Source organism: Ranitomeya variabilis, chromosome 4 (genome assembly GCF_051348905.1).
Source record: "Ranitomeya variabilis isolate aRanVar5 chromosome 4, aRanVar5.hap1, whole genome shotgun sequence".
NCBI lineage: Eukaryota > Metazoa > Chordata > Amphibia > Anura > Dendrobatidae > Ranitomeya > Ranitomeya variabilis.
The window spans coordinates 556644267-556663040 of NC_135235.1; the positions used below are offsets into that span (position 1 = coordinate 556644267).

General features: G+C 43.4%; 1 protein-coding gene across 2 annotated transcripts in view; it reads right to left on the reverse strand.

Annotated features, from left to right (window-relative positions):
* ASIC2 (acid sensing ion channel subunit 2) overlaps positions 1 to 18774 on the reverse strand; it is a 1067153-nt gene that overhangs the window by 122047 nt on the left and 926332 nt on the right. For both annotated transcript variants that reach the window (XM_077252712.1, XM_077252711.1), the window contains exon 3: positions 9212 to 9339. In XM_077252712.1, the coding sequence (XP_077108827.1) occupies positions 9212 to 9339 (128 nt within the window). The remainder of the gene's footprint in view (positions 1 to 9211; positions 9340 to 18774) is intronic.

An 18774-nucleotide genomic window follows, 5' to 3' on the forward strand; every position in this document is an offset into this window, starting at 1 on the left:
GACGAAAAAAACGTAATTCTGGCGTTTTTACTTTTTCTCTCATTATGTCATTTACCGATTGGATTAATTATTTTTATATCTTGATATATCAGGTGATTCTGAATGCAGCAACAACAGATATGTGTATTTTTTTTCCAATTGTTTTATTTTGAATGGGACAAAAGGAAGGTGATTGAAACTTTTATACTTGTTTTAGTTTTTTTAAAAATATTTTTAAAAACATTTCTTTCTTACTTTACACTTCCTTCAATAGTCTGCATCGGAGATTAGAAGCTGCGATCATCCAATCGCCTGTGCTACACAGAGCAGGGCTGCCGCTGTGCGGCGCTCATAGCAATTCGGCAATGACAACCACAGGGGTCTCCTGCAGACCCTGGGTTGTCATGCCAGCCCATCAGCGACCCACAGTCATGCGCCGATGGTCGGGATTAGTGACGTGCTTCTGGCTCAAGCATGTCAAATGCCGCTGTCAGACATTGACAGCAGCATTTAACAGGTTAACAGCAGCGGGTGTATCGTGATTCCACCCGCGGTTGTTAGGGGCAAATGTCAGCAGTTTAAATCATCTGACATGTGCCGGAAAAGATGTGGGCTCAACACCGAAGCCCACATCAAAAGGGGAGACCCAACATGCTCATCCATTTACGGCTCATGTCGTGAAGGGGTTAAAAAAACCTCTGGTGGTTTCTTCATTATTCAAAGGAGTTAAAAAAGCATCTTGAAAAGAGCTATGTGCACACAGAGTATTTCAAGGAGGTTTTGGAACAGAAACTGAGAGGAAGCTCTTCAAATCCTCCTCAAAAATGCAAAACTTCTCCAAAACTTGAAGGTTCTGCTCGGTTTCCTAAAAAATAAAATCAGTAAAAAGACTTCATGGCACATCAACAACAGTAAAAAAGATGTTACAAAAACCATGGGAAAACCCTCCAAAAAAAAAAACACTGGTGGCCAAAACTGTCAGGAAAAACGCTCAGGAAATGACCAAAAAAATGACACAAAAGGCACATCAAGTAAAAAAATGCAAACGTTTCCTGAAGCATCTTGAAAAACTTGACGGGCATACCTGAGTTTAAAAGATGTTGTGTGCTCCGGTCACATGTTCAGTATTTGATCAGTATTTTACAGCAGTATGTGTAACCCAAAGCCAGAAGTGGAACAATCAGAGAAAAAGTATAATAGAAACACATCACCACTTCACTGACCAAATATTGAAAGTGTGAACGCAGCCTTAGCGTGCTGATAACCAGTGGTCCCTTCGCAGAAACCCCCATGGGTCCATGCAACGATGCTCTGCAGAGTCCAGTCTGAATGGAGCACCTGTCTATCCATTCATTGTCTATGGGACTGATAGAGATATCCAAGCGCTGTACTCCACTGTCTCTCGAAAGATCCATAGACAATAAATGGAGCGGTGATGCGCATGCTATAGCTACACTTTATTCCGACCGTCTTTTTTACAAGTCTGCTCAGTTTTCACATTAATTAGAAAGGCGCAAAACTGGGTAGACATTATAATTCAATTTGATAACTTCACCAATAAGCTGTAAAACCACAAGTTGAAGGAATTTGTGATCGTTGTATCTATATGTTTAAGACCATATAGTTATCGAATTAATATATACCAGTCATTGCCACCACCAATATGAGAAAAGATCCTTTTCTTTTCCAAGGTGGAGTTCCAACTTTGCAACCACGCCGTGCTGAGAAATTCACCTTGACTCTTGGGTTTCCTACCAGAAAAGAGCATTTTTCTTCCAGATCAAAAATGTTCTCCAGAAAAGGGCGACATCAGATATCTACTGCCAGCTGTGCGATATGATAGTAGTTAATATACAGAGCAGAGAACAGAAGCTGATTTATTGGATTACGCTTATTCGCAATCTATTACGGCCGGTAATATAGAGGCCATAAAATAAACTGCATCACCCCTATAATTAAAAAGAAGAATAATACAATAAAAGCAGTGTACAGCCTACCATTCTTCAGAGCCCGGGTAAAGCACTAGACGGCGTTCTCTAAAACACCGGGATGATTGCATTTCTAATTAATTTCCACTATTATCCTAATTGTATAAGAGATGCAATGAACATACTGTTCATAACGTTAATTAGGAAATACGCGATATAACAATTTATAAAATACTCTGGGTCATGACGGGGGTCAAAAATCCTATAAAATGATGTATGAAGCTGACTTTAGGAGCAGACGAGAATATGCTCTGTGCGGGATGAGACGCTTCACCAGATCGGGTGTATGACCTGACCAGATAGCAATGTGTATTTTATGTATGCAGTATAGCATCCTCAGTGTCACCATATATCCCATGTGTCACATTACATCAAGATAGTGAAGTGCATCCGTTACATCCCCATGAAGGGACCGTACACTATAGTAATAAATCACCGGGCTTACTATGGCAGCTGGATAATACCTGGCCTATTGGCTCAGCACTGACATCCCTGACACAGTGCTAGATTTTATCAGCTATATTTAATGTTCCACCTCATTTTGCAGCCATCCATGTAAAGTCTGTGATGTATGGAAGAGCTGAAGGCCATATTGGTATTTAACCAATGTCACGTATGATGTGCAGAACTGCAGCCTCCATATACAGTACTCTTCTTGGGGATAGTAGGTGGTTATGGTTTAACCAAAAAACTATATGAGAGATCAGCACATGATACATGTGGTTTAACCTGAAGAAGAACTTCGAAATGCGTTGAAATAAACCACCACCTTACTGCACCATACTGGGATATACGCCTCAATTCTGTCGGCAGCGTGGAGTTTGTCCACTAACTCCCTTCACAGTCTGAGGTGGTTATGTTTGACAGATATGATTGGTCTTGTACGCATGTAAGAGAATGCATCGACCAAGGGTGGCCATACGTGTCAGCCAAAATTGTGCCTGTTGGTGTCCCAACTTTCCTTAAAAAACAGATGACAAGGGCAACAAGTATTGGTCTGTTGCATCTCAACATGCCCAATCTTTTTGTTCTCAGGGAAGATAAGTCACCACTAGAGGTATCTGACACCAGCTTAACCCTGCGTCAGGCGCAATAGGCCTGACAGGCACATCTCACACATTTTTGTTTCCCCCTCCTCTCCAAGGCGGCAGGGGATCCCGCCCATCCCAGTACCGTCTTATCTTTAGGTGCTGCTGGAATCCCCCTCATTCAGTTTTACCACCGTCCTTGCAGAGAGCAGATTTCACCTCTGTGGCTTCTCAGGCTCATTGTGCCTGACAGTTCTCACTTTTGATAATAATCTCTGATATGATATAATATGATCTACCAACCTTGCTTTTCTTCTCTGCCAATGTGTTTTTTCTGCTGAACTTTTAATGTCTGAATCTGAGTGAATATGACTCCAGTAGCATCTAATTGCCTTACAATTATGTTTTTTCCCTAACTGTAATGTTTAGTAATAGTTATGGCTTGAAAATTGGAGGCTGTGTGGCGGTAATTGTGAAGTTTGCATACTTTTTGTTTTATTACGTTTATGGTTATTAAATGGGGTTTTTTGCATCTGATTTTGTGCAGTCTCTTTTAATACATCCCTATGAAGGACACTGATTACTTTTAGAGCCCTGAAATTGAGATAATTAGATATTATAGGCGGTTTTCTAACCTGTGCCTGTCAGGCACACTGCGCCTGTACTAGGGAGTCCCAGAGAGTCCCTGACCCAGGGTTAAAGGGGTAGTTCAGGGCTGAACTTTTCATGATCTCTCCACAAAGTAGATCACCAATATGAGATAGGTGAAGGTCTGACATCTAACACCCCCACGATCAGCTGAAAACTAAGAAATACACAGGCGGACAAAGTACAGTACTTGGCAGTGTTTCACCCCATACATTGCTAGTTCCGTTGACTGCCAGATCATTTTTCAGCTGATCGTTGGGGTGCAGGGTGTCAGACCCCTATCTAATTCATACTGATAACCTATCTTATAGATAGTTTATCAATAGTTCAGTCTTGGCCAACTCCTTTAACCCGCTCTCTGAATTTAAAACACATGGGGGTGAGTGAGGGTGCAGACTGAGCATTCATATGTGTAGAGGGTAGTCAGAAGACTTGTCAGCCAAACGAGAGTTCAGCCAACAGTTATTTAATGAATATGGCCGCCATAAAGATGGCAATGTACACAGATTCATTGGCCAATAGAAAATGCAGCTTGGTATGAAAGCATAGCTGATTGAGATGTCTAAATACTCTTTTAGCATTGCTCTTATCATTTATCTAACTAGTACAGTAACCAGATGAATGATCTGTGGGTGGAAAAGTATTACACATGTCCAATAGATTTTTCCACAAGTATAGTGAAAATACATATTGTATATACGTTTGTTTTCTCGTTGTCTAATACACCTTCCATGGTAAAGGCCTGAGTGTTGCCTTTGTCACATAGTTTTCTTGCTGTTCTTTTTGTGACTAGCCACATAATCTGAAATGAAAATAAAACTACATGTGTAATGTGTAAAACACCAGAGTAGGAAATCTAGATGATGTGGAGATCTATTGATGTAATACATGTTCATTGAGATCTAAGATGATAAAAGTGCCCTGTTTTCACACAGAAATAAAGCGGCCATGTTTAGCAATGTTTTTATACCATGTCAGCAACATCTTAAATATTTTAATGTTATGATTTAAAAAAGTCGAATATCTGCAAAGAAAGGAAGGATGTGGCCTATAAGAGGCCTTCTTCATTTCCTATTAGTTGGACTAAAGTTATCCAAACACATGGGATAGCTACTCTCGCATGCTCTATACATTTGAGCACTCGCTTTGGTTTAGTGGTAGTCGCTTGACATCTTTGGTTATTACTTATCTCCCCTGAATACAAAAGGGTCGGTCACTGAAATCACAGCAGGCAGATCCTTCTCTACCCCGATATCATCTGTGGAAGGGCAGTCAGAAGGCCACCATACACGTCAGGAAGTCTTCCAGCCTACTAAATCAGACAGGTTTGGCTCACTTACATCTAATCTATAAGGAGGCCTTTTGGTTTCTAATTGCTGTCATTCAGCAATTTTCCAACTGTAAAAAACAAGTTCAGAAGATGAAATCACTAGTGTATGGCCAGCTTAAAGGGGTTGTCCACTACAATACAACCCTTTCCTACCTATTAAATTGCCACCCAAAATCAGAAAGAACCCACATATATACCTGTAATTGCTGGTCCTGCAATGTCGGCAATGCGTCTTTTGCCACTCATGTGACAATGTTATGACATGGGATGGCCGTAGCCAATCACTGGCTGCTGATCACCTGTAGCTTTAATTATTCCATTGCAGAAGCTACATCGGTCTAGGAAGTTAATTTTTTTCTTGTTTCATCTGCAGCATTTTAGTTGTTATCCACCATTGGACAACTCCTTTAAGACATAGTGACTACTCAAGACCTGTCAAAGATCTTCCAGTTTGACCTTGACTACTCACCGCAATTTTCAGACTATTTTCAGACTTTTTTCTCCTAAATTTGGAGCAGCAAAATGTCAGCGGTGTATGGCAGGAGTGGAGTCCCCCCTCTGCACATTGATCTCCCGGCTGTGGGCTTCAGGAAAATGGCTGGGAGATAAATGTCTCCTGCCTTGCACCCGCAGCATCTCCCCATTCCTGCCGCCACTGGCTTCATGCAGTGGTGACCCTGCCTCATGTAACCCTGCTCCACCACCAACACCCACCGGCAAGCTAAATTTGGACTAAAAGATGGACCCCCATTTTCATGTTTACATTTTTTTTCTATTTTCCTCCTCTAAATTTGGGGTGCGTCTTATGCTCCAGTATGTCTTATAGTCAGAAAAATACAGAAGGCCTTCATTGGTTGCGCAAAATTATTTTTTCCCAGAAAAAAATTTAACTTCTAAGGTTTGTGCAGACAAGTAATAATTAAGTTGCACTTTATCCACGGGATCAATATTTTAGTCACCTGGGAACAGCGTGAAATTGTATATAAATACTATAAGTATATGACTATCCAGTCCAGACATTATCAATTTATTAAGAGCCAAGCTATGAGGCCAGCAGAGAAGCTGAATGTCTGGTAATTGGAGAAGCCGCAGTGTAGATAAATATTGTGCTGCGCTGGTGACCCCAACTGAGATCAGAAAGGCCAGATTCAATGCTGCCCAATCCCTACTACTCTGCTGATATCTGTCTTCATTACATAAACTTTTCTATCACTTTTGCCCTGAAAGTTCCTGTGCAGCAGAACTAATTATTCTTATTGTTTTGGATTTACTTCTGCACTTTTTCTTCTGTATTTATTGACAATGTAACAGATAGATAACTAAAGGGTCGACAAACAGAACAAGACCGGAGAGAAGCTGCAGATTCCTGCATCATGGGAGCGTAGAAAACCATTGCCTCCATCCACTTGTATATATATATATATATATATTTTAGGATATTATCATTACGCCGCCATACACCACATGTAAAAGGAAAAGCAAGAAACAATGTTTGCCATTGAGCTGAGCTAAGAACAAGCAATTGCTTTTAAAATCCCCCATAAGAGGGTCCAAGTGGGTCCCTGCAGTCTCCTTCAATTCCATTACAAAAGAACATCTTGCTGTTCAGAAAATGAAGGCTATAACCCCTTTTAGCTTTTTCCATGCCTCTGATTAGTCCTAATTACTTTCTTCATTATTCACACAAACAGACTAAGCAAAGGGCAAAACATATCATATACAGGTCTCCATTAATGTGGTCCCTGCAAAATTCCAAAGTTTTTGTCTGAGGTGACCCCCTATAGCGGGTTTAATGTCATATCTTTACTGCTTACAAATAAAGTCGGCAAAATCACTGGATTAACTAGGAAGAAGCCACAAATCAATCATTTAAGTAGTTAAAGAGGTTGTATATGCTTGGAAAATCCAGAAACAGCACCACGATTGTGCATGGGTTGTGTCTGGTATTGCAAGTCAGCTCTATTGAATTCAATAGGGATCAATCTCTATAGCACACAAATCCTGTGAATAGCTGTGATGCTATGTCGTATCATGACATATGGATGTATCACAACATATGGACCTCATTCAGTAGTCCTGAGCTTGCTGCCCCTGCTTTATGTATCATAATGAGCTCCTCTGTGAGAGTGGTTCCCGAAACACCAGAACTACGCTGTCTATGTATTACAGGGATGGCTTCATTTCTATATCAGCAATGTAATCCCTCTGAAGACAAGGGAAAATCAGTATGGCAAAATCAACTATGAGACTGGCAGTGGCTGCAATGTGATTGGGTATCATCTTTTGTCAAGAATTGATGACAGAGGTGAGCAAATCTATGGAGATTGCATTAGGGCAGATTCGCTCAACTTGAGTTGAGGCAGTGGGGGGAAAGATTTGATTTGCATTGAATACGTTTGGTGTGTCGAATCTACCTGGAAGAAGTTGTAAAGATAAAACCAAATATTTTAGTTCTTCTGGGTGGACCTAATATTCACCCATTTTTCCCAAGAAATTAAATTTCAAATTTAATGTCCTTTATTATACGCTGAGGTCTATCTAGAATCCGGAGCATAATAACTCATACTGTATAGTTAAAAAATAAAACATTTTTATGCTCACCTTACCACTCACCTCTCCAGCTCCTCCACTTCTCACTGTCACTTGTCCAGTCCAAACCACATCTTTAGGTCGTCGCTGCTCACACTGAAATTCTTGAGCCTTTTACGCTGGGGTGGAACTTATGGTTTGTTTTTGTTGTAGTCCAGTAGGGTTCAGTGCATGCATGCACAAGGTCACAGGGCACACAACAACATTGTGACCATTTGTGTGCTTGTGCACAAAAACAGAAGTGACCCAACGTGAAAGGCCCAGGGATTTCTGTGCTAGTTGAAAAGATCTAAATATGCGTCTAGGACTGGTCAAATGATGCTGTGGGGCCAGAGTGGTGAGTATCATTTTGATGGCCTTTCTGGCTGAAGCGAATTGCAAAAAATCCCCATTTTGGCGAATTCGGATTTTTGTACAATTAAATTACACTCAAATTTACTTGCTGATATCTAGTGAGTATAATAGTTTATTTGAAGCTACAACCTCACCTTTATACTTCGATTCTGTGCTGCCTAAACTGACCCCGGATTGTTTGACCACGTCTTTGCCTTTGTCTTTATGTACCTCATACCCATGTCTCTGACCCTCTAGTAGGCTACTGAAGACCCGCGGACTGCTCTGGAGTGGTACCTGGTGTCCACCAGCAGCCCAGCCTATGCTTACCATCAGAAGACCAAGTGAAGACCGGTAGACACCTAGTCATGCCCCTCCAGGGTAACACAGCCCTTGGCTCAGTGGGTCTACATCCACCAGCGTTACATCCGTATACAAGAAAATTATATTTATGTCAGCTTTTAAAGCATAGATTACAGACAACTATGATGTACGATGTCCTCCAGTTTTCTAGCATTAGTCATAATAAATTTGATGAATCAAAATACTGGTGGGATGACACCAAAAAGGGCAGATGATTATGCTTGATATTTTATTTGTCACCAATTGTACCAGGATTTTGGCACACTTTACTTAATAAATGTCTTAATATTGACATCCCTGTGGTCACTCTGGTTGTACCCAGCCATAACCGTTTTAAAATTAATTTAGGCGAAAACCAAAAGAAAATATACCCTTTAATATGTGATAGCACTTTTCTTCCAAGCACATTATTCTATTGTGATGGCTTTATCCCCATCTGACTGAAGAGCGGGGGCGAAGTACATCAATCAAAAATTAATTTTGCAGCCTCATTACTAAGGCGGATACAGGAACATTCACCTGAAAATTTCTCCCGGCCAGCGACTCTCCGTCTCCATAAGTACATCAATCAGCAATAGACAACATTCATTTTTAAGCCATTTCCACAGTGCAAGGAGTGATGACATCCTAATCATGATGGAGCTCCCCTGCTTTCTATGCTGGAGGCTCATTACACTTTGCTGTATAATTTCTCACTGGCATTGTCTCCAGTCAACTGGAAAAAGAGCCATGATCCTCCCATCTACATTCCAGGCGCTAATACGCTCGATAAGAAAAGTCAAGTGTCAATTCCTGATCCTTTGTTGTCAGCGTTCAGTATGGATTTAAGTGGCTGCAGCTCCGGAGGCTTTTCTGTTATATCTTACACCAAATCCCAGTGATTTCTTTGCTCATGTGTGTACTGAGATGACACGAAGCACACAAAAAATAACAAAGAAATCCAATCCACTTACCCTCTGTTCTTGAGTTGCCACAAAGGTCTGGAATCCCGGGGCTACGCCAAAGCCCAGCTCCTGGATAAATGGTGGCTCAGACTGGCTGTGTATTTGGACTTTCACTCCTGCCTCGAAAGTGGTTTCTTCTGCAGAAAAAAAGACAAGTGAAGGACTAGTTAATATTATAGAGATATGTCTTTTTACCGTAAAGGCTAAATATTTCACTACTAAGGTTTTTTTTAATACAGACATTAATTTACACCACTTTACTGAAAAATGTATTGCTATGGTTTATCTGAGCATAAGCTAAAAATGAAAAGCAGAATTATACATTCCCGGAGAGCGTAACCGCATCTGTAAATATCCTGAAGAGCCGTATATAATCCAGTTATGACCAATGATTAGGATTAACTAAATTAAAGATACACGTCTGTTATGACCCCAATGGCGAGGGTCTCAGAGGTACGTGGAAGTCTGCAGAATACAAAAATCCAGCTCATAGGGCAGTGGTAACTGGGCTGACCATATATCTACTCCTAACGCCAACACTAGAAGTAGCCGGGGATCATTCCTACGTTGATTCTAGATGACACGCTCCAGCCGGAGAATCTAGCTACCCCTAGTAGAGGAAAACAAAAGACCTTTCTTGCCTCCAGAGAAGGGGACCCCAAAGCTGGATAGAAGCCCCCCACAAATAATAACGGTGAGGTAAGAGGAAATGACAAACACAGAAATGAACCAGGTTTAGCACAGAGAGGCCCGCTTACTGATAGCAGAATAAAGAAAGGTAACTTATATGGTCAACAAAAACCCTATCAAAATCCACACTGGAAATTCAAGAACCCCCGAACCGTCTAACGGTCCGGGGGGAGAACACCAGCCCCCTAGAGCTTCCAGCAAAGGTCAGGATATAGATTTGGAACAAGCTGGACAAAAATACAAAACCAAAACAAATAGCAAAAAGCAAAAGGCAGACTTAGCTGATATAACTGGAACCAGGATCAGTAGACAAGAGCACAGCAGACTAGCTCTGATAACTACGTTGCCAGGCATTGAACTGAAGGTCTAGGGAGCTTATATAGCAACACCCCAACTAACGACCCAGGTGCGGATAAAAGGAATGACAGAAAAACCAGAGTCAAAAAACTAGTAACCACTAGAGGGAGCAAAAAGCAAATTCACAACAGTACCCCCCCCTTAGTGAGGGGTCACCGAACCCTCACCACGACCACCAGGGCGATCAGGATGAGCGGCATGAAAGGCACGAACTAAATCGGCCGCATGAACATCAGAGGCGACCACCCAGGAATTATCCTCCTGACCATAGCCCTTCCACTTGACCAGGTACTGAAGCCTCCGCCTGGAGAGGCGAGAATCCAAGATCTTCTCCACCACGTACTCCAACTCGCCCTCAACCAACACCGGAGCAGGAGGCTCAGCAGAAGGAACTACAGGCACAATGTACCGCCGCAACAAGGACCTATGAAATACATTGTGAATAGCAAACGACACAGGAAGATCCAGACGAAAAGATACAGGATTAAGGATTTCCAATATCTTGTAAGGCCCAATAAAACGAGGTTTAAATTTGGGAGAGGAGACCTTCATAGGAACAAAGCGGGAAGAAAGCCATACCAAATCCCCAACGCGTAGTCGGGGACCCACACCGCGGCGGCGGTTGGCAAAGCGCTGAGCCCTCTCCTGTGACAACTTCAAGTTGTCCACCACATGATTCCAGATCCGCTGCAACCTATCTACCACAGAATCCACCCCAGGACAGTCAGAAGGCTCCACATGACCCGAAGAAAAGCGAGGATGGAAACCAGAGTTGCAGAAAAAAGGCGAAACCAAGGTGGCGGAACTAGCCCGATTATTAAGGGCAAACTCAGCCAACGGCAAGAATGTCACCCAATCGTCCTGATCAGCAGAGACAAAACACCTCAAATAAGCCTCCAAAGTCTGATTGGTTCGCTCCGTCTGTCCATTAGTCTGAGGATGGAAAGCAGACGAAAACGACAAATCAATGCCCATCCTACTACAAAAGGATCGCCAGAACCTAGAAACGAACTGGGATCCTCTGTCTGACACAATATTCTCAGGGATGCCGTGCAAACGAACCACGTTCTGGAAAAACACAGGAACCAGATCGGAAGAGGAAGGCAGCTTAGGCAAAGGAACCAAATGAACCATCTTGGAGAAGCGATCACATATCACCCAGATAACGGACATGCCCTGAGATAGCGGAAGATCAGAAATGAAATCCATGGAGATATGTGTCCAAGGTCTCTTCGGGACAGGCAAGGGCAAGAGCAAACCGCTGGCACGAGAACAGCAAGGCTTAGCTCGAGCACAAGTCCCACAGGACTGCACAAATGACCGCACATCCCTTGACAAGGAAGGCCACCAAAAGGACCTGGCCACCAGATCTCTGGTGCCAAAAATTCCCGGGTGACCTGCCAACACCGAGGAATGAACCTCGGAAATGACTCTGCTGGTCCATTTATCCGGGACAAACAGTCTGTCAGGTGGACAAGACTCAGGCCTATCAGCCTGAAATCTCTGCAACACACGTCGCAGATCCGGAGAAATAGCTGACAAGATAACTCCATCTTTAAGAATACCAACAGGATCAGCGACTCCAGGAGCATCAGGCACAAAGCTCCTAGAAAGAGCATCGGCCTTCACATTCTTTGAACCTGGTAAATACGAGACAACAAAATCAAAGCGGGAGAAAAACAATGACCAGCGGGCCTGTCTCGGATTAAGGCGTTTAGCAGACTCGAGATACATCAGATTTTTGTGATCAGTCAAGACCACCACACGATGCTTAGCACCCTCGAGCCAATGACGCCACTCCTCAAATGCCCATTTCATGGCCAACAACTCCCGATTGCCCACATCATAATTTCGCTCGGCAGGCGAAAACTTCCTGGAGAAAAAGGCACAAGGTTTCATAACAGAGCAACCAGGGCCTCTCTGCGACAAAACGGCCCCTGCTCCAATCTCTGAAGCATCCACCTCAACCTGAAAGGGAAGTGAGACATCGGGCTGGCACAAAACAGGCGCCGAAGTAAACCGGCGCTTCAACTCCTGGAAAGCCTCCACGGCAGCAGGAGCCCAGTTAGCTACATCGGAGCCCTTCTTGGTCATATCCGTCAACGGTTTCACAATGCTAGAAAAATTAGCGATAAAACGACGGTAGAAGTTAGCGAAACCCAAGAACTTCTGAAGACTCTTAACCGACGAGGGCTGAGTCCAATCAAGAATAGCTCGGACCTTGACTGGGTCCATCTCCACAGCAGAAGGGGAAAAAATGAACCCCAAAAAGGGAACCTTCTGTACACCAAAGAGACACTTTGAGCCCTTGACAAACAAAGAATTTTCACGCAAAATTTTAAAGACCAACCTGACCTGCTCCACATGCGAATCCCAATCATCAGAAAAAACCAAAATATCATCCAGATAAACAATCAAAAATTTATCCAGATACTTCCGGAAAATGTCATGCATAAAGGACTGAAAAACTGAAGGCGCATTGGAGAGCCCAAAAGGCATCACCAAGTACTCAAAATGACCTTCGGGCGTATTGAATGCGGTTTTCCATTCATCACCTTGCTTAATGCGCACAAGGTTGTACGCACCACGAAGGTCTATCTTGGTGAACCACTTGGCACCTTTAATCCGGGCAAACAAGTCAGACAACAGCGGTAAAGGATACTGAAATTTGACAGTGATCTTTTTTAAAAGCCGATAATCAATACAAGGTCTCAAAGATCCGTCCTTTTTTGCCACAAAAAAGAATCCCGCACCAAGGGGGGAAGAAGACGGACGAATATGTCCTTTCTCCAGAGACTCCTTGATATATGAACGCATAGCGGTATGTTCAGGTACCGACAGATTAAACAGTCTTCCCTTAGGAAACTTACTGCCTGGGATCAAATCTATAGCACAGTCACAGTCCCTATGAGGAGGCAGTGCACTGGACTCAGACTCACTGAAGACATCCTGATAATCAGACAAATACTCCGGAACTTCCGAAGGCGTAGAAGAAGCAATAGACACAGGCAGGGAATCCCCATGAATACCACGACAGCCCCAACTTGAGACTGACATAGCCTTCCAGTCCAGGACTGGATTATGGGTCTGTAACCATGGCAGCCCTAAAACAACCAAATCATGCATTTTATGTAAAACCAGGAAACGTATCACCTCGCGGTGTTCAGGAGTCATGCACATGATAACCTGTGTCCAATACTGCGGTTTATTTGCTGCCAATGGCGTAGCATCAATACCCCTAAGAGGAATAGGATTTTCTAATGGTTCAAGAGTAAAACCACAGTGCTTAGCAAATGACAGATCCATAAGACTCAGGGCAGCACCTGAATCTACAAACGCCATGACAGGATAAGACGACAGTGAGCAAATCAAAGTTACAGACAGAATAAATTTAGGTTGCAAATTACCAACGGTGACAGGACTAACAACCTTAGCTATACGTTTAGAGCATGCTGAGATAACATGTGTAGAATCACCACAGTAGTAGCACAAGCCATTCCGGCGTCTATGAATTTTCCGCTCATTTCTAGTCAGGATTCTATCACATTGCATTAAATCAGGTGTCTGTTCAGACAACACCATGAGGGAATTTGCGGTTTTTCTATCACATTGCACCGAATTAGGTGTCTGTTCAGACAACACCATGAGGGAATTTGCGGTTTTGCGCTCCCGCAACCGCCGGTCAATTTGAATAGCCAGTGCCATAGTATCATTGAGACCTGTGGGAATGGGAAAACCCACCATAACATTCTTAATGGCTTCAGATAGGCCATTTCTAAAATTAGCGGCCAGTGCACACTCGTTCCAATGTGTCAGCACGGACCATTTCCGAAATTTTTGGCAATACACTTCAGCCTCGTCCTGCCCCTGAGACATAGCCAGCAAGGCCTTTTCTGCCTGAATCTCAAGATTGGGTTCCTCATAAAGTAAACCGAGCGCCAGAAAAAACGCATCAATATCAGCCAATGCCGGATCTCCTGGCGCCAGCGAAAAAGCCCAATCCTGAGGGTCGCCCCGTAAGAACGAAATAACTATTTTTACTTGCTGAGCAGAGTCTCCAGATGAACAGGGTCTCAGGGACAAAAACAATTTACAATTATTCACAAAATTCCTAAACTTAAACCTGTCTCCGGAAAACAGTTCAGGAATCGGTATTTTAGGTTCTGACCTAGGATTTCTGATAACATAGTCTTGTATGCCCTGCACACGAGTAGCCAGCTGGTCCACACTTGTAATCAAGGTCTGGACATTCATGTCTGCAGCAAGCATAGCCACTCTGAGGTAAAGGGGAAGAAGAAAGAAAAAAAAAAAAAACTCAGAATCTTCTTTCTTATAATCCCTCTTCTGCAACGCATTAAACATTTAATACTGGCCTGGCAAACTGTTATGACCCCAATGGCGAGGGTCTCAGAGGTACGTGGAAGTCTGCAGAATACAAAAATCCAGCTCATAGGGCAGTGGTAACTGGGTTGACCATATATCTACTCCTAACGCCAACACTAGAAGTAGCCGGGGATCATTCCTACGTTGATTCTAGATGACACGCTCCAGCCGGAGAATCTAGCTACCCCTAGTAGAGGAAAACAAAAGACCTTTCTTGCCTCCAGAGAAGGGGACCCCAAAGCTGGATAGAAGCCCCCCACAAATAATAACGGTGAGGTAAGAGGAAATGACAAACACAGAAATGAACCAGGTTTAGCACAGAGAGGCCCGCTTACTGATAGCAGAATAAAGAAAGGTAACTTATATGGTCAACAAAAACCCTATCAAAATCCACACTGGAAATTCAAGAACCCCCGAACCGTCTAACGGTCCGGGGGGAGAACACCAGCCCCCTAGAGCTTCCAGCAAAGGTCAGGATATAGATTTGGAACAAGCTGGACAAAAATACAAAACCAAAACAAATAGCAAAAAGCAAAAGGCAGACTTAGCTGATATAACTGGAACCAGGATCAGTAGACAAGAGCACAGCAGACTAGCTCTGATAACTACGTTGCCAGGCATTGAACTGAAGGTCTAGGGAGCTTATATAGCAACACCCCAACTAACGACCCAGGTGCGGATAAAAGGAATGACAGAAAAACCAGAGTCAAAAAACTAGTAACCACTAGAGGGAGCAAAAAGCAAATTCACAACACACGTCCCCATAAAACAACACAAATTTATAGATTTTTACTTAATATTTTGTGGACTATATTTTATAATTATAAAATACTGTAGTGCCCTGCTACATCCCTACTGCTGTGGAGTCCTAAAGGGATTGTCGCTCAGGACCCATCTATGACCCAGAGCACACAGATGCTAACAAAGTCCTGTTCTTGTGGACCAGGCCTGTCCACATGGTTGGCCGTTCATCATCCACTGCAGAGAAAATGTTAGGCAAGGTGCCTCTTTCCCTGCTGGTTGGCAAGGGCGTAACTACAACAGGTGCAGGGGTTGCAATCGCGCCCGACCCTGGAGCCTAGGGGACCCTAAAAGTCCCTTTGGTCTATAAAAAAAGACTATTGCTATTAAAGATTTAAAATATTTGGGGGCCCCGTTGGCGCTTTCGCATCGGGGCCAATGAGTTTCAAGTTACGCCACTGCTGCTTGGAATATATACAGATACACAAAACTTAGCATACATTACCATTAGAGATGAGTGAACCCAAACTTAGTAGTTCGGGGTTCGTACCGGACAGTTAGTGTCCGGTGCTAAACACTGAACATGGACTTCTCCCAGGAGTCTGTCGCAATGTTCGAAGTTCCCGGGGGAAGTCTGTTGCAGAGAGAGAATTTTCCTGCTCCAAAGTCTGGGTTTCCCACTGTTTTCAAGAGGGTTCAGATTCTGGTTCAAGTTCAGCTTCTTGTACCCAAACCGAACAGGGTCAGCTCGTCACTAGTTATCATATTTCTCTATATAATTTAAAATTAAAGATACTTTAACAAAAATTGTGAGAAATCTGCTTGTGGGTGGACTAACACATAACGGCATATTCAGTATTTTAAAAGGTTCCAGAAGTGTATATGCCATAACCTACTTTTATTACAGGGGATCAGTCACCAGATTTCACTATGTTAATAATAATAATAATAATAATAATAATAATAATAATCATTTTTATTTATATAGCGCCAAAATATTCCTCAGCGCTTTACAACTTATAGAGGGGAATTGTACAGACAATAGACATTACGGCATAACAGAAATCACAGTTCAAAACAGATACCAGGAGGAATGAGGGCCCTGCTCACAAGCTTACATCCTATGAGGAAAAGGGGAGACACGAGAGGTGGATGGTAACAATTGCTTTAGTTATTTGGACCAGCCATAGTGTAAGGCTCGGGTGTTCATGTAAAGCTGCATGAACAAGTTAACTGCCTAAGTATGTAGCAGTACAGACACAGAGTGCTATTAACTGCATAAAGTGTATGAGAACATGATGCAAGGAACCTGATTATGTGTTTGTTTGGTTTTTTTTAATAGGCCACACAGGGATAGTTAGGTTAATGCTTTGAGGCGGTAGGCCAGTCTGAACAAATGAGTTTTTAGGGCACGCTTAAAACTGTGGGGATTGGGGATTAATCGTATTAACCTAGGTAGTGCATTCCAAAGAATCGGCGCAGCACGTGTAAAGTCTTGGAGACTGGAGTGGGAGGTTCTGATTATTGAGGATGCTAACCTGAGGTCATTAGTGGAGCGGAGGGCACGGGTAGGGTGGTAGACTGAGACCAGAGAGGAGATGTAGGGTGGTGCTGAGCCATGGAGTGCTTTGTGGATGAGGGTAGTAGTTTTGTACTGGATTCTGGAGTGGATGGGTAGCCAGTGTAATGACTGGCACAAGGTAGAGGCATCGGTGTAACGATTGGTGAGGAATATGATCCTGGCAGCAGCATTCAGGACAGATTGGAGCGGGGAGAGTTTGGTAAGAGGGAGGCCGATTAGTAGAGAGTTACAATAGTCCAGACGAGAATGAATAAGTGAGACAGTAAGAGTTTTTGCAGAGTCGAAAGTAAGAAAAGGGCGAATTCTAGAAATGTTTTTGAGATGCAGATAAGAAGAGCGAGCCAGTGATCGGATGTGAGGGGTGAATGAAAGCTCGGAATCAAGGATGACCCCAAGACAGCGGGCATGTTGCTTTGGAGTAATGGTGGAACCGCACACGGAGATGGCAATGTCAGGCAAAGGTAGGTTAGTAGAGGGAGAGAACATGAGGAGTTCAGTTTTTGACAGGTTCAGTTTCAGATAGAGGGAGGACATGATGTTAGAGACAGCGGTAAGACAATCACTGGTGTTTTCTAAAAAGGTCAGCGTGATAACAGGAGCAGAAGTGTATAATTGGGTGTCGTCAGCATAGAGATGGTACTAGAAACCAAATCTACTGATTGTTTGACTAATAGGGGCAGTATACAAAGAGAAGAGGAGGGGGCCTAGGACTGATCCTTGAGGAACCCCAACAGTAAGGGGAAGGTGAGAGGAGGAGGAACCAGAAAAACATACAGTGAAGGATCGGTCAGAGAGACAGGAGGAGAACCAGGAGAGAACGGTGTCCTTGAGGCCGATGGAGTGGAGCATAGTGAGGAGGAGCTGATGATCCACAGTATCGAATGCTGCAGAGAGATCAAAGAGAACTAGCATGGAGTAGTGACCATTAGATTTAGCTGTTAGTAGGTCATTAGAGACTTTAGTGAGGGCAGTTTCAGTAGAGTGTAAAGAGCGGAAACCGGATTGAAGAGGGTCGAGAAGAGAGTTATCTGAGAGATAGCGGGTAAGACGGGAGTGGACCAGGCGTTCGAGGAGTTTAGAGATGAAGGGAAGATTAGAGACAGGTCTATAATTAGCAGGACAGTTTTGATCGAGGGATGGTTTTTTAAGTAATGGATGTATGATGGCATGCTTAAATAAGGAGGGAAAAATACCGGAAGTGAGGGAAAGGTTGAATATTTTTGTTAGGTGAGAGGTGACAGCCGGGGAAAGTGACTGGAGGAGATGTGACGGAATGGGGTCACTGGTGCAAGTGGTCGGGCGAGAAGATGCAAGGAGCCTGCTTACTTCTTCTTCTGTAACTGGTTCAAAGTCAGAGAGTGAACTAGATGCAGTGGGGGAGGGAGGACAGTGCATGGTATGAAGAGATTGGGAGATGATTTCCTGTCGAATGTGGTCAATTTTTTCTTTGAAGTAATTGGCCAGATCGTCAGCACGGAGATCTGTGGTTGGGGCCTGCTCTCTTGGGTTGAGTAGGGACTGGAAAGTGTCAAAGAGACGTTTAGGGTTATTTGACAGTGAGGTGATGAGGGTGTTGAAATAGGTTTGTTTGGAGAGGTGAAGGGCAGAGTTGTATGTTTTTAGCATGAACTTCTAATGGATGAAATCTTCGGGTAGATTTGATTTTCTCCACAGACGTTCAGCGCACCTGGAGCACCGCTGCAGGAAACGTATTTGCAGCGTGTGCCACGGTTGTCACCGTCTGTGCCGAGTTGTTCTATTTATAGGAGGTGCAGCTTCATCCAGGGCACTTTGCAGGGTTTCATTGTAATGCACTATG